General features: G+C 37.7%; 1 protein-coding gene across 2 annotated transcripts in view; it reads right to left on the minus strand.

Moving 5' to 3' along the window:
* Positions 1–711: 711 nt before the first annotated feature.
* The window catches only part of LOC107751262 (protein FAM83B-like), a 20287-nt gene continuing 4246 nt past the window's right edge, over positions 712–16752 (minus strand). For both annotated transcript variants that reach the window (XM_016566943.1, XM_016566950.1), the window contains 3 exons: positions 9966–10130; positions 4910–5034; positions 712–4357 (listed from right to left, as the gene is read on the minus strand). In XM_016566943.1, coding sequence (XP_016422429.1) covers positions 2302–4357; positions 4910–5034; positions 9966–10130 — 2346 coding nt within the window. In that variant the 3' untranslated portion in view covers positions 712–2301. The remainder of the gene's footprint in view (positions 4358–4909; positions 5035–9965; positions 10131–16752) is intronic.

Genomic DNA, 16752 nt, shown 5'->3' on the forward strand with positions numbered 1-16752 from the left:
AATGTCGACCAATGAAGAGGTAATAATAACTGTCAAGCTGTGGGGTGTTGATCGACTTTATCTACGTTTCGATTATCATTCTAAATCCAATTAATAGTCATTTTTCAGCTTTTTGATAAAAAATCCTGTGTATTTCTTTATTTTTTTATTTATAAAACTTACCCACATTCAAGTGTTTAAAAAAAGAAAGCATGAAGCTAGAATAGAATGTTTTTGGTTATAAGCAGATACCCTGTTCTTTTGATGTTTTGTATGTTCAGATATTCATGTAACAAAATATATACAAATTAAAAGCCATATTCGGAATTTGTGCTCTGCATTTAACCCATCCAAGGGCACAGATACAGCAGTGAGTAGTGAACACACACACACACAACGTGAACACACACCCAGAGCAGTGGGCAGCCATTTTTGCTGCAGTGCCCTGGGAGCAGTTGGGGGTTCAGTACCTTGCTCAAGGGCACCTCAGTCATGGGTAATGTGGGTGGGAGAGAGTGCTGTTCATTCACTCCCCCACCTACATTTCCTGCAGGTACCAAGAATCAAACCCACGACCTTCGGGTTACAAGTCCACAACTACCCCTAATACAACACTTTACTTCCTGAGCCACCAAGTTTGTAAGAAATGTAAGATTTCTTAAGAATTCAAGCAAAATATTTGTATAGCATATGAAATTTAAACAAATACAGTTTAAATTCAAAAAACGGTAAAAATGCAAACTCATTTTAAAATAAAAACTCATGTCATGAGAGTTTGTTGAATAAGGCACTAATGCTAGAACCAGCTAAAACAGTTCCAGCAACATAAGTGTGGGCTTAACAATAGATAAGAATATAACTGAATTAGCTTTTTGTTTTCGTCCCAATTATACCTTTATATAATGACAAAAGAAAACTGTAATCCATGGGCAACAGAATAGGTCCACTTTTGTCATTAAAAATGTTTTACCTCCAAATAAATTAACAGTAAATTTAACAGATATGCTCAAACTGATGTGCACATGAGATGAGGAGTCCAGTCATTTCAGTAGCCTAATAAAAGCTGCTTGGCTTTTGGGATGAATCACCTTAGGAAAGCTGCCATGAAACCCTATGACCAGCCGATTCTCGTTAACACCCCCTTGAAGGACTTGCTTTTGCTTTTGCATGATGCTGCATCCTCACCAGTAGGTGTCAGTATGAAGTCCAGGAATACTTACTACATTAATTAAAGCTGTTATATGTGTTATATACACAATATAAGCTGTTATCAAACTTGATGTTAGTAAACTCAAACAAGTGAGTAAATTGCATGATTACCTTCCTGTTCCTCGCATCATAATTCAGTTTCAACATCAGTTTCATGACCATTAATTTATTTGGTAAGTAGCCTGTTGGGATACAAGCAGTAGTGACTGTATTTGTGTGCAAAAAAAAAAAAAGTCCAACTGTAGTAAGAGAATAGCATTTTGATATTGTTTGTTCAGTATACACTGTACTGTACATGTGCACTTTGTGAAATGAGACTCATTAATGCACATATTTAATAGAGAACTGTTTTGGATCAATCATGACACAAACAATCTTAATAATAGCTAAGCACCAATTACCCACAAACCGACATTATATATCTTGTATGTGTTCCAACATTTCAATGTAGACTTTAAACAATCTGGGATATCTCTGGGAAGCATTTGTCCAGGCTGAAGTGCAATTTAAAGTTGTACAGATGGTTTACTACAGCTTGTAAGCAGACAAAAATTGGTGTGTGTTTTTTTTCCTTAGGTAATGTTTCAAGAGGCAATTACTCAAGTAACAGAAATAATTAACCCAGTCTGCCCATTATCCCAACACAAAACATTCCTTTTAACTTTACAAATAATATTAATAACAATAAAACAAAAGTTACTACAAAGTAACAGTGTAACAGTGCTTGCAGCATTTTCCACCAGTTATATTGCAAACCTTCAACACTGGCATTAGCAATAATGCATTCAAGTCAATATCACTGTTGCACATTTTCAAAGCCAAAATGTGTAATTTTTTAGGATCTGAATTTTTTTTCTCCTATCCCAGTTTAATATGCAATGACAGTTTCAACAAGCCATTGAGCACGAGCATCCCAGCCAGTCTGACATAACAACCTTGGCAATAGTTAGGGGCAGGACTATCTGTTAGTCTGACCATTGAAAAGTGGAGAATAGTGCTTATTAAGAAACCTGTTTGAAAATTCTTATGTGCGCAATTTTTGTAATTCCATTTGGTCAATATAGTGGTGCAGAAATGACACGCTTCAGCTTCAACATCATTTCATTAGTTATTTCAGTACTTATTCTTATGTATTAAATTTCCAACCCTTTGAATGAAACGGCCAATTCTATTGTCATGTCCCTGCGTCTGCTGGTTTGTGTAACTGCTATGATCATTCATGGGCTGTTTTCTTAAAAAGACAGAATTCCTTGTTTTCTCGCTTACGTGACTCTGTGCAGGTACATAGGCAGGCTGGCCTACTGTGGGACGCCTGCTTTCAAATGAGCAAAGCGGCTCAAATCTGCTATACAGCCTGTTTACTGATACTTGTTGCTTTGACACCAGATCCGATCTGGTTAGTGGCGAGTCTGTCTTCTCGTTCTGAGAAACGACTGTGGATTGTTCCTGTGTTTTGGAAGTCTCTGCACTTGCAGGTGTGTGAGGCGGATGAAGCTCTTCGGTGATAAACCGAGGCGCAGATGCCTCTCCCGCCAGGCCAGGAGAGTGATTCTCAGCTCCAGGGATCTTCCCATTAGCTCGCTTCAGTCTGCTGCTCTCAACGGACTTGGTGGAATTGGTAGTGCTACCCTGGTGTTTCTTGCTTTGCACGGTGTCATCATAATCTGAGAGAATCGTATCTGTGCTGCTTCCCATTTTGAGACTTTCTGAGTTCTTTCCTTTCGGGGAGCTGTCCCCCTTTTGTGGGATGTTTAGAAGGGATTTTATTTTCTTGGTGCTCCTTTTCAAGAAGCGCTGCGATGATGCGCTGTTTGGTTTCGAAGGCTGACTGTCCTCCGTGTCCAGAAGCGTTGCTGACACAGTTCTCGAGGGAGGCTCTTGCCATTTGTTTCCTGAGGTAGTTTTGCTCTCATCTGCCTTTTTGAAATCATGATGTGAGACGGACCTCTGGTCCTCTTTGAAATTTGGTGTGTACGCTGCATTTCTGGGATTCTCGTTTGCGGACACGTTGCAGACTTTCTGTCTTCTAGGTAAAGATGCGTACATGTAACTAGAGGGCTCAATAAAGTCACTGTTATATGTATTGCACCTGGGATCGGCCAAGCTGTGCCTTTTGTATCTGTCATCTTGCTGGTAGTCATGCTCCTTGTTTGCAAATCGATTTTTGGCTCTGTTTAAACTTGCATATATTGCATCCCTTCCGGAGCTATAGGTCATGTTACTTCCTGAGTTTTCTAAAATCTGTAAACTGCGCCTCTTCAGCAAGTAGTCATCGTGCTGTGCAGTCTGATTCCACTGGGTTGAGGAATACATCTGAGTGTTTGACTGAATTCGTGCCGGATCGTGGTTGGAGGACGCTGAATTATTGGAGTAGCTGTTCGTCTCTGGTTGTTCCGGTATGGTGGACGTGAAAACAACCGATGATCTGATACGAGAGTGTTGCAGAGGAGCCATTTTATTCTCCTCAAATTGGTCCAGATAATCGTAGTTCTCGCCGTAAGGTGCGTCGTTGCTGTTGTTAAGGTAAGACTCTATCCTCCATGTCCGAAGGAAGGACTTGGAAGTACTTGCTAAACTGGGCAGGTTTTGCCTCATGTTGAGAATTTGTTTGTCGTGGCCGTGGTAAGACTGGCGCATATTTAAGCCTCTGAACATCGGGTTGATGACGTAACTTTCATACTGGTTGTCCTCGTTGTTGGAGAAACCGCCATAACGGTTGCTCTCTGCTTCCACGTTCCAATTACTAGAGCCATACTTGGGCAATTTTGGCAGATACGCAGGCTCCTGCCGTTCTCCTGCGTAGCTGTGTCTTTTGTAAAACTCTGATGTGTCTTGAAGGAATCGAGCATGCGGTGTAACAAGTGGTCTTTCTTCAACCTCTCTCAGTGCCGAGAATCCTGATCTCCTTTCACAGGCTTGCCGGTAAACAGCGTCAAGCGTGTGCCTTAAATGATCTTTCCTTTCAAAGGGGTGGCTGGAATGAATCAGATATCCATCCATTTTTCCATTGGGCTTCGTCTCACACTGGTTCACACTGGCAGTCTGAAACTGAGCTGGGACTGTCGATCGAGCGTACAACGTCCGAAATTCCTCATCGTAAGTCTCCACTAATTGGCCTGTTATAACCTGAACCATGCTGAGGTTGATCTTCTCGTAAGACCACATGAAGCTGTCAAACAATAAATGAACATAAGCATAGTTATTAAATTCAGTCCTAGCAACATATGCAAGTCTGTTGGAATGCAGTTTATTTTGGGTAAGTTTTAAATGACTGCAATCCTTTGAAAAATGCTTCTGAAAGCCAGAAGTAGTCAAGTAGTCATTTCTGAGAATCCCAGAAATAGAGCGTGCAGACCAAATTTCAAAGAGGACCAGAGGTCCGTCTCACATCATGATGTGCACTCTTTGTTGACATATGTTAAATGTTTTTGGAGTCCTTATATAAAGTGGCCCAGAGAAGTATATGGACACTTAAGACACATTTTTAATGCATTTTTAAGCATAAATGGCTTTGGATTATAATGCAATAGTCATTTATTTTCATTTGAGCAAATCACTTCACAAAAAATTATACACATTACAAAAATAATAATAATAATAATAATAATAATAATAATTACAAAAATCTAAATTAATACCCTGAAGGAAACCCCCCCCCCAAAAAATTATTATCATTAAATTAATTAAAAATAAAATAATAATAAAACAAATGCCGCCTCACCTGTATGATCCAAAAAATACTTTTTGGCAGTCAACAAGAAGAAATTTCTGCCCCATTCCTCCATGGAACTTTACCCCTGATTTGCAACAATATTCCTGGCCTTTCACTGTGCGTATCCTCATATTCTATAGCCAAGGGGAAAAAAAGATAGATATATTTTAGCAAGAAAACAAGCAAATATAAATATGCAAGTATGCATATATGGCATGCTGTCTGAGGGGAGGGCTCTGAGCTCAGAATTTAGCCCGAACCCAGAGAACTCCCTCACTATCCCAAGCTGGGATAGGAATAGTTAAGAGGGAGGAGTTAGGGTGGAGGAGGGAAGCCAGAAAAAGGTAAGTTGGCTGTCTACATATTTACTATTATGCTAATTAAGTTGATTATCTGAACGTGCTCTAACTGTGCTAAATTGGTTGATTATCTGAACTGCTCCTCCCAAGCTTTGTTAATAAAACATCATTAAGTAGGCCTACCACAATGTTTCGGGCACAAGCCTGAATGTAATTAAGAAATGTGGTAACACTTAAGATTAGGGAACACTTATTCACTATTAACTAAGAGTATGCCCTCAATAGACTGCAAATTTGCTGCTCATTAATAGTTAGTAAGGTAGTTGTTAGGTTTAGGTATGGGGTGGATTAAAGGATCTAGAATATCCAGAATATGCCATCAATATGTGCTTTATAAGTACAAATAAGCAGCTAGTTAATAGTGAATAGTGTTCCCTAATCTAAAGTGTTACCAGAATTTAAATTCAATTTAAATTAGTTTTGTTCTGAGAGAGTTCTCAAAAAGTAGTAATGAATATATGACTGATTGCCCTTAGTGAATATAATAGATTATTAAAAAGTCTGATGCAACTTAACTTCCGCCTTAATTTTCTTTCTTGCTGATGTGACAATTCTTTTTTACTATTCCTCCAACCACCTTTTTTTCATTCTGGTTTGTAAGATGTACTTTTCATCTAATCAATTCCCAATGAACAAAGTCCTGTCCAGCATTTTTTTCCTACTGAATATCCCTTTTTACTCAAACATATGTGACCCTGGAGCACAAAAGCAGTCTTAAGTCGCTGGGGTATATTTGTAGCAATAGCCAAAAATACATTGTATGGGTCAAAATTATTAATTTTTTTGTTATGCCAAAAATCATTGGGTTATTAAGTAAAGATGATGTTCCATGATGATATTTTGTAAATTTTTTACCATAAATATATCAAAACTTAATTTTTGATTAGTAATATGCATTGCTAAGAACATAATTTGGACAACTTTAAAGGTGATTTTCTCAATATTTCGATTTTTTTGCACCCTCAGATTCCAGATTTGCAAATAGTTGTATCTCGGCCAAATATTGTCCTATCCTAACAAACCATACATCAATGAAAAGCTTATTTATTCAGCGTTCAGATGATGTATGGATCTCAGTTTCAGAAAATTGACCCTTATGACTGGTTTTGTGGTCCATGGTCACATATGTTGTATTTGTTGTTTCATTTTACACAGAGACATTAAGTCTGTTTAGCAGAAACAAAATGAAAGGCAAACAAACCTCATTATTGCTTTGCAAACAAAGATAATGACAGTAAGTCTGTCTGGTGAGGCCAAGGGTCCTTTCTTATCACTGCTGCTAGAGCGACAAAGCTGTTAACATGTATATGTACCATCTGTGTGCACCCAAACAACACTAATGACGATGGGCATGTCTTGTGCAACTGTAAAATGAAAGTTTCTTGTGTCCACGGTGAAGAAAGTCTGTTAGATTTCATTTAAAATAGTAAATCAACCATAGAAATTTCAGGATCTGCATCAGTTGCTGTTGCTATGCTGTGCGTAGTGACATTTGAATATATTGAGTTCACAGACATTCAAAAAATGTCAGTAGCAGAAAAAGGTGTGGTGAGAACAAAATCTTAATTGCAGCTTGTTTTTCATAAAATAATAGTTAAAGCCCTCTGGGAAGAAGTGGGAGGGACAGTGTTTCCATTTCATAGCTTCTTTATATGGCTCGTCATCAGAACATGAATGTTTCCGTCATATTTGACAAGAAAGTCCAAGTGAGTAAATGGTTAACTGATTTGCTCACAAAGAGCAACGACGGTCTTTAGTTGAAATTGATCAGGTCGAAAATATTTTCGAATATTCTTTTGGTGGTTATGTACAGTATATGTTTAAGTTTCTCAAAGAACAGCTCTTTCATTTCAACAACTTTCATTTCCTTTATTGCCCTGAACAAAGAACAAAAAGGTCTGAGAGACGAGAGCTCCGTAAAAGTAACAAGAGTAACAGCATGACAGTTATGCAGATTGCTGTTGACATTTAGTTTTTCTGGTTATGCGTTCTGTCAATCAAATTTTTACATTGACATCAGCCCCAGCCATCAGCTAGAAGAATATAATGCAGATAAATGAGGAAATCTAGTCACATGCAGGAATCAAATATATGTATCTAATAACAAAAATTGCATTTGTTGCAATATGTTGATTCAAGAGCTTCAAAATGCAGCTCTTGAATCAACATGGTCACAGATATACAATTGCTGTCCCCTGGGAAGGTCCTCCTCAAGAGCTTGAAAGCCGCAACTGCATGATGTGTTTAAGTGATTTTGGCCAGGAATAAAATCTGTGTTTCTCTCAGGATGACAGAAAGCCTTTTTAGCACAGTTGTATTTTCATTATGCCACAGAGAACAGGGATGCTTGTCAAACAGAAGTAGCATCATACTGTGTCTCTCTTTCTCTTGGCTGCTTGGTTGATGTTGGAGCTTGAGATACACTCACAGTCTCGCTCCCTCACAGTCACAAGTACATTTGATCATGATGCAAAAGCCATGCCGAAATATGCTTATGTGGGTAGACGTGTAAAAACTGAGCTTCATCTTATGACACTATTCCTGCCATTACGTTTGCAGTTGCGTCTTCTTCGTCCTTTGATTTGTTGCTTTTAGTGTGGTGTTCTGGTTAATGCACTTCCATAGTAAAAATAATCTTTATGGCTCTGTTTGAAATATTTTACAAAATTAAGAAATGTTAATAAAATTAGTCTTCAATCATTGCAAGGAATGTGTGTTCATTTTACAAATGAAACTAAACTGCACCATATTTATGAAATGGTCATTTATTAAAGGGGTCATTGATTATGATTTCACCTTTTTAACTGTAGTTAGTGTGTAATGTGGCTGTTTGGTTGTAAACAACATCTGCAAAGTTACGATGCTCAAAGTTCAATGCAAGGGAGAAATTGTCTTTTACAGAATTCACATTGTAAGGCCTACAACAAACGGCTGGTAGGGACTGCAACGAGCTACTTCCTGTGTCAGTGACATCACAAACCCTGAAATGTGCATAAACCCCGCCCCCATGCAAAAGAGGGGGGGGGGGGCCATGTTGGGCTGCTTTAAGCCTTCTACACACTGCACAATTTTAGCAATGCTATAAGATCATTATAAATCACTCTGTGCAACATGGATCTAATAAACTTGTACGACATGCATGCAATACTGTACGATGATGACACCTCGTGACATGTACAGTAGACTATGATGCAAGTTACTATTGAAGAATAAAATTTGCATGCGCTAGTGGTAAACAAAAAGAGCATGGCGAAGCATAGTTTGGCAGTTGTACATTTTAAGTTTGCTGACAAAAGAGGAAGATGTGAAAGAGGAAGTTAAAAGAGTTTGAGGTAAGCAGTTTTAAGTGTTAGCGCCATGTCACGTTGATTTCATGTTGCATTTTTATTGGCTGGCCAGTAAACGTGGGTCATAACAGCAAACACAGTGTGCAATGATCATGCTGATTTTCTGACACTGTGAAAAAATATTTGCAGGCTATCTTTGGTTGCAAGACCTTGACAACGGTCATCTCAGAACGGCTCTACACACTGCATGAGTTTCAGCTGTCTCAAACAAAAGATTGTGAAACAGTTGTGGCGATTTCTGTGATTGTGGCTCCTAAACAGTGGTCCTGTGACATACAGTGAGATAGGGTTGTGACGGTGAGGAAATTTTCCCACCGGTTAATCGACGTGTGACAAAACAGGTAATACCGGTATCACCGTGGGGGCGGGGGCGTTCTCTCTTTTCCTGGCTTTCCTTTGCTTTTATCCTCGAAATAAGTAAACATGTATAATATATAACCAAATAAATAAGAAACGTAGAACGTTTATTAGCAAAACGAGTAAGAAAGCTTGGAGGCACGGCATACACCTTGATGTCAAATAAAATAAATAAATTACATTTAGTTTAAATAAAGTAAAAATCAGCAAACAATGTAGAACCAATTAACGTCTATCGCGACAAGCCTACAGTGAGAGAGGTTCAAAGACGGCCGTTGTCACAGTTATGACCAAAAACATGGCCATTGCACAGAGTCATACACACAAAGTCACAACACCATCATGGTAACACACATGGTAACACACTGTATTTGTGTGCGCTCATTTCTTAAATAGAAATTAAATTGAGCCAGAATGATCTGGAACAGCATTTTGACTGTTTGTTTTTGAGTTGATTTCATTTCCTTATGTTTCAGTACAGAGAGTATGTTTTGATCCAGTACACACATTCTGTCTCCTTTAGCGAGCACACTCAATCGAGAAAACCCTTTCATGCACAGGTTCATACATTAAGCAATATGCTTCCCTCTTGTCAATGATAGAGAGGCAATGTATTTTTCTAGAGCGGCACTGTTCTCTTGAGCAGAACGGGACGCTCAGACACACTCAGACACGCACTGCACTTCGCTTCACTGCCTGCTCTGCGTTTCAGTGAAACCACACAATGAAACGCAACCAAATGCACACTTTCTGATATGCAGTAGCACAGTTGGCTTATTAAAAGGTGTATACAAGGCAAAGCCAGAATCATACCACTGGACCAAAACATAACATAAAGGTGTTTTGGAATATTTATCCGTCTCTATATTTGTTTTGCACGTTTGTTTTCTAGCAAACATATTAAAAAGGGTGTTAATACAGTAAATGATGCTGTTTTGGGATGGAGGTCATTTTGATGACACATGACTTGAAGGCAATATACAGTAGAATATGGGCACTTACCCTGAGTTTTTGGATTTGGATGTCTTGTTTTTCTGTCATATTGAGAAAGCATTTGAAGTGATTGTGGTCGAGGAGAATGTAGACTGGAACACCTCTGACTGAGGCATCCACCACTTCTTTAAAGATGTCCACATCAGTGAAAACATCCATTGCGATTGCTATGACCTGTATAGACATAAAAATGAAAACGTCAACCTAACGTCAGGATTTTGGGGCATTCGCTTTCAGAACAGGCAGTCTATGATATTCTCTTAAATCAATGACATCCCTGTCAGTTACACAAAGCTGAACAATGCAGAGGTGCGAAACAGAGGTGTCAGCCCAGAAGCTGCTTCGGTTTATTAAAACGGCACCCTTCGTTTTTCTGCGTTTTCAGAAAAATCGCATCTAGACCGATTTCAATAACTTGAAAGGTGGCTTTCATGAAACCGACAGGGGATGATATGTATTTTCTTGGGCCTTTTGCATAATATTAAACAGAAAGAAGTCAGGGGAGAAGACTGTAAAAGGTCTAGTCCTAGCATTTGTCTTTCAGGAAGACCGACATTCCTTGATTCAAGCCTTGACAGGTTTAAGATGTTCCGTTAACGCTGAATGACAACGAGTCTTAGCGTAAGTCGTATCTCGCCACACCCTGGACAACATGTACTGATTAACAAATAATTAATAAAGAATTTCTACAGAACTTGATGAGACCTTGTCAGTATGAACAATGTTGTCCAGCATATAATCTTGACAGACCTTTACAGTTTTGTATTTCAAACAAAGCAAAGAGGGGCTTTATGAGAGATTTTACCTTGACTCGGGTTGTATGGTACCACTCAAAGATGCACAACAGGGGTAAAACAGCAATATGAAAAAAGATGCTTCATAAAATAAAGGTTGGAAATAAGCAAGCCTTCAATTATGCTTGTTTAGCTCATCAATTCCGCACACGCTCACGTTTTTAAACTGAGTATATCTTGTTTACTTAGACATAATCATAACCCATGTGTTTTCCTACATGCAGTCCTTTTCATTTATGGCTCACATTGAGAGTCCTCATGCATTCTTATTCAAAGTGTCTCTTCTCATCCCCATCTTAAGGAGCCGTTCCGCCTTTCTAATTTACTTGTTCATGTGTCATTGAAATACTGAAAAGGCTTCCTTACTGCCAGGCAGAATCAAAGCTAATAATATATTTTTACTGCTTTTAAGATTCCTTTGTTCTGAAAGCACGAGTACAAGTAAAGCATACGCAACACCGCACTGGGAAATACAAGTAAATGCTTATAATGGCAATTATGATTTAAAAAGCTTGCAAAAAAAAAAGAAGAAGACATTTCTCACACCTGCTTTCACACTTTTATGCAAAAACCCATCAACAACCCATTATACCAAAAAACGAAGTAAAATTCCCGGGAACCTCACACTGCTGATGTGCTGTCGATATATTCCATTATATAATGTTCTATTGTCTAAATAATTGAAACCGCCTTCAGTTTAATTGAATCTTGGCTAGTATATCAGTCGATATCATTTGGCACCATAGATGAGTACCGTCCCCCCAAACACACCTGACAAGATACTGTATACATTGCTCAAGTGTTTCATTGCTGTGAGTCGACTCTAGGGAGCACATGTAATCAGAGCGCCAGAGCCACACAAGGTGCAGTTCATTCAGCACACTGAGATTGGTTTGTAAACCCACAGCCTCGTGAGATGCTGTCCTATGTGGTCGCCTAATGGGTCTGACTCTGCTCTGCACGGGGGGAAAAACTGAAAAGTGATCCATGGTCGGTTAAGAGTTTTGTTCACATGCAAAATGTCGCGCTTCTTGCACTGAAAATGGAAGCCAAATATTAACATCACTGAATCATACCAACAAATCTAATTTTGATCGGTTAAAGCAGGTAGAAGCAGCTCTTTAAGGAAACAATTGTAGGTTGCCACATAATGAATTAATAACTTTAATTTATTAACAAATTAATAATTAATAATGAATTATACCACTATAAGCAAATCCAACCTTAAACAGATACATACTGTACACGTTAAGTGGTATCTCAACTTCTTGATAATTAATACCATTGTAAAATGTGAACAATATTATCGCCCAGCAATATATTGAAAGTTACAGTAGATGTATAGTACATCCAATTTTACTTGAGTACAATATACTCACAGAGAGCAATACTATATGTGACCCTGGAGCACAAAACCAGTCATCAGTAGCACAGGTATATTTGTAGCAATAGCCAACAATACATTGTATGGGTCAAAATTATAGATTTTTCTTTTATGCCAAAAATCATTAGGAAATTAAGTAAAGATCATGTTCCATGAAGATATTTTGTAAATTTCCTACCGTAAATATATTAAAACTTAATTTTTTATTAGTAATATGCATTGCTAAGGACTTAATTTGGACAACTTTAAAGGAGATTTTCTCAATATTATATTATATTTTTGCACCCTCAGATTCCAGATTTTCAAATAGTTGTATCTCGGCCAAATATTGTCCTATCCTAACAAACCATACATCAATGGAAAGCTTATTTATTCATCTTTCAGATGATGTATACATCTCAATTTAGAAAAATTGACACTTAAGACTGGTTTTGTGGTCCAGGGTCACATATAGCAAATTTATGCTGCTTGAATGATAATTTTGGTACAAAAGGTGAACTATATTATGGCTTAGCTCTACATGTAAAGTTGGATATATAGAATATCTAACTTTATCTGCATACATACAGTATACTCGTGTAGGACCATATATGGTACAGCAAATCTCAAAAGTGTGATTGCTTGTATCGTTGCAAAATGTAAACTATATTATTATCGCTCAGCTCTAATTGGCTAAATATGACTATATTAAAATATTATAAGCATTAACATCACATAATGCTGTAATGCATGTTGGGAGCTTGCAATTTAGGAATGTGTTCAATAAGAAATTGTTTTTCAGAGAATTCTGTTTGGCTATCAGGGACAAGACTTGGGAGAAATCAGTCATTTTGTTTTTGCATTGTTATGTAGACTGTAGATTATCATGATAGTAAGTAATGATTCACAAATATGTATTCATTAAGACACCTTTCAGAATTCAATGATTTTCTCCACCTACATATGGATTGGGAAGAAACATAAAGTCCATTATATAATGCTTAATCAAATGATAAGATCACATCCTGTTTTTTGGGGGGGTTTTTTATTATAAAGTCATCAAATTTGACCAACAGTGAATTGATGAGAGCAAATGTGGATGATATTGTTCTCAATCACAGGCATGTATCTCAGTCCATCTTTGTACGTTGTTCATTAGAAGCTCTTAGACGTGCTTCCTCATTATTAAATGAGCCAGGGCTTTAATCATCTCTCATAATCAAAACACAAAGAAGACTGCATTGCTCAGAAAGGAGACTTTGCTTTCTCACTTATTACTAATAAAGACTGCTCCACACCCCAGAAGCAAGGTTTTCTTTGCATGACAAAATGTTTTTTTTTTGTTTTTGTTTTTTTTAATGTGGTAAAGCTTGCTTCTCATAGGCACACCTAGATATTTCTGGCACGCCTGTCTCATCAACTGCAAAGGGAGTGATCATTTCAGCATTGCACATTGCACAACTAGTTCCATTGTTTGCTGTGTGTTTGTTCAGCACAGTTTAGCTGCCACTGTTGCTGGGGAGAGACTGCTGTAATGTATACATGACTGATGCCTGAGGGAGAAAGTGATGTACCTGGCCTTATCACATCTTTAGCAAGAGTTCAAGACATCACAACTGTGGGGCTGCTTTCAAAAGCCAAGATTTAAAGGAAACCAATTCACAGCGTCCTCTGTGATTATCAAAGAATCACGGGGTGAACAGGCAGGGCAGTGAAAATGGTTGGCACTTTTCCTATACTCCTGTAACAATGCAACGGTTCATTGCTCTGACAGACAGCAACGCTGCTCTCATTAGTGCCTTGTACCAAAAACATATACAAGATTATGGACACCTACTCATTAAAACTATTCAGACACAGAAAGAAAAAAAAAAAAAAACATTCACTACATTGGTGTATGATATTTCAGAGTCAGTTTAAGGGTTTAATCCTGAAGCCAAATTCCAAAACAAAGAACCAAGAAATTGTATTTTGCTTTCATTTTCATGGCAATTAAGCGCATAAAAACTATAGTAACTATAGTAATTGCATTAACTGTGAAATGACTGTGTAATAATCATTTAAGTCTGTATAGTTTATTTATATTACTCAGTACTTTATTTGGTAACTGCACTAAAAAAAATCCAATTTGCATTATCCTAAAGTCTGCATGAAATGGAAATACTCTATCTATTTTCTAAATTCATCTTATGGATCTCTGTGAATGATTCATCAATGCATTTTTTTTTTTTTTGGCCTTGTGATTTTTAATCAAAATGTCATAACTGGACCCTCCAGTCAAAACAGCAGATTCACTCTGGTAACAGATGCAGGACTTCTCCATTCATTTAGCCTACTTAAACCCCGCCCCTTTCTTACAACTGACTGCAAGCTCACATTCAGTCAGTCTGCCTCCATCCAATCAACAGCAGATGAGAGAATTTTGTGACTTTAATGAGAAAATAGAAATTTTGAGCTATCATTGAAAAAACAACACCCGTTATCGCCCACATGGACACCCACATATCGCTCGGTCCCCAGAGCAGCTGTAGGACTCTCTGACCACTGCCTGGTTCATCTTATACCGACTTACAGGCATAAACTTAAATCTGCTAAACCTGTAGTAAAGTCTGTAAGCAGTTTTCTTCCAATGAGCCTGCATCAGTGTGGAAAGGCCTGAGAGACATCACCAACTACAAGACACCATCCCCCAGCACTGAGGCCAATCAACAAAAGAAGCGCAATTATAAGATGACCGATCATCATTTCCAAAAGGAAAATATTCCCATTCAGAGTCAGAATCGGCGAATAACATTTGCAACACATCCTCACGGTACAACTTTTATTAGCCATTTGGCGATTTTCTCTCACAAATCTCACAGCTTACCCGCACGTTGTCTCCGTGTACTGGAAGCTTGTGACACTATAACAAATTCCTTGTATTTGCAAACATACTTGGCAATAAAGCTCTTTCTGATTCTGAATTTCTTGTACTGCCTCTCATAAATAAATGGGTGCTAAGACAACATTCAATTTAGAGGCAATTAATTGAATGTAAGGCTTTAACTCCACACTGTCAGGCATGTCAAACTTTAGCTAAATGTATCAAATTGAAGATACACAAAATGATGTAGCTAAAAATGGATTTTATTTCAGCCTGAGAGTATACTCTGAGAGCCTCTATGATGTTTTTTATGTAGTGTGCTAACATAATTTATTTAGAAAGACATGTCTTTGGGGGAAATTTTCTCTTTACTCTAAAGGTAGAAGCTGTCTGCAGGGCTGAACAGTGTAGAAAAGCATGTATATATGATAGGTGATTCCAGTGAAGATCAAAGACAAACTTTGTATCTCTACATTTAAAAGATCTCTGCTCATATAGCCTTGATCTGTTATTATTCGACCCTGAAGAAAAACAGCAAGCTATAATAACAACTCCCTCTAGAAGATGCCTAGAAAATACCTTTTAACCATAGAGGCACTGACCTTATTTCAGGATTTTTTTTTTCTCATATTATATGAAAAAAAAAAATAATAATAATAATAATAATTGGCCTTTTCGTAGCTACCTTTGTTTCTTTTTTTCTCCATAGACATTTAAAAATAGCAAACAAAAGAATTACAAACATTAATCTCAATTAAAAAAGTATTTTAAAATCATAAAAAAACGTACTTAAGACAAAAAGTGCTTACTTAAAGTTTTTGAACAAACTACTCATTCCACGAAGCATTGGCGGATGATGAAGCACAAGTGAATAAGTGAATCAATAACAAACATGGATACAAATACAACTATGATTTAAGTCATTGATTATTTATAGGTATACACTGAAATCCAATATATTTAAATGCATGCAAATATGAACAGTGAAACTAAATGAAAAATTTTTCCCAAGAGTGACCTTATCCACATGCCGCACCATCTTTGATTGTGGAAATTGGAAGGTGTAGAACAGTCTCCCTGGAGCAACCTGACAAGGGCGCAATGATGCATGGATCACCCCCTGTGGGTTTTGAACCCACAACCTTCCAATTACCAACCTGGGGTGCATTTCCCAAACAACAACGTAACTCGTTGATTAACCACCATAGTACGATGCATTGTATTGGAAACAAACTAGCTAGTCACGACTGTTTTCCGAACACGGTCGCATCTCCGTCATTTGAACCACATTAGTTCAACAACATAGGTCCATTGTTAATGACGCCATACGCATGTGGTGGAGGAATAACTTATGCTATTTAACTGATTAGACATCTCTAAGATGCTGCTGTATTGAACATGGCACCTACTGACTAATTTACTATTTTTTTGTTCCCTGTCATTTTGCTTTATTTGATGTTTGATTCATCACGGGTTCCCTCTTACGTCATACTCCGTTGTTCCCTTAGGCATTTATGCACATGCGCACTCTTCAAAAACGGCACTTACATTGGACGCCCAAAAATACATAATTAAAATGCATGGCCCCACTTTATATTAAGTGGCCTTAACTACTATGTACTTACATCAAAAATTAAGTACAATGTACTTATTGTGTTCATATTGTATTTCAAAACACTTTTGCTGCTATTGAGGTGGGATATGGGTAAGGTTAGGGACAGGTTTGTCGGTATGGGTTGGTTTAAGGGTGGGTTAAGGTGTAAGGGATGGATCAAC

Source organism: Sinocyclocheilus rhinocerous, unplaced genomic scaffold, assembly GCF_001515625.1.
Source record: "Sinocyclocheilus rhinocerous isolate Xijiao unplaced genomic scaffold, SAMN03320098_v1.1 scaffold552, whole genome shotgun sequence".
NCBI classification, from domain to species: domain Eukaryota; kingdom Metazoa; phylum Chordata; class Actinopteri; order Cypriniformes; family Cyprinidae; genus Sinocyclocheilus; species Sinocyclocheilus rhinocerous.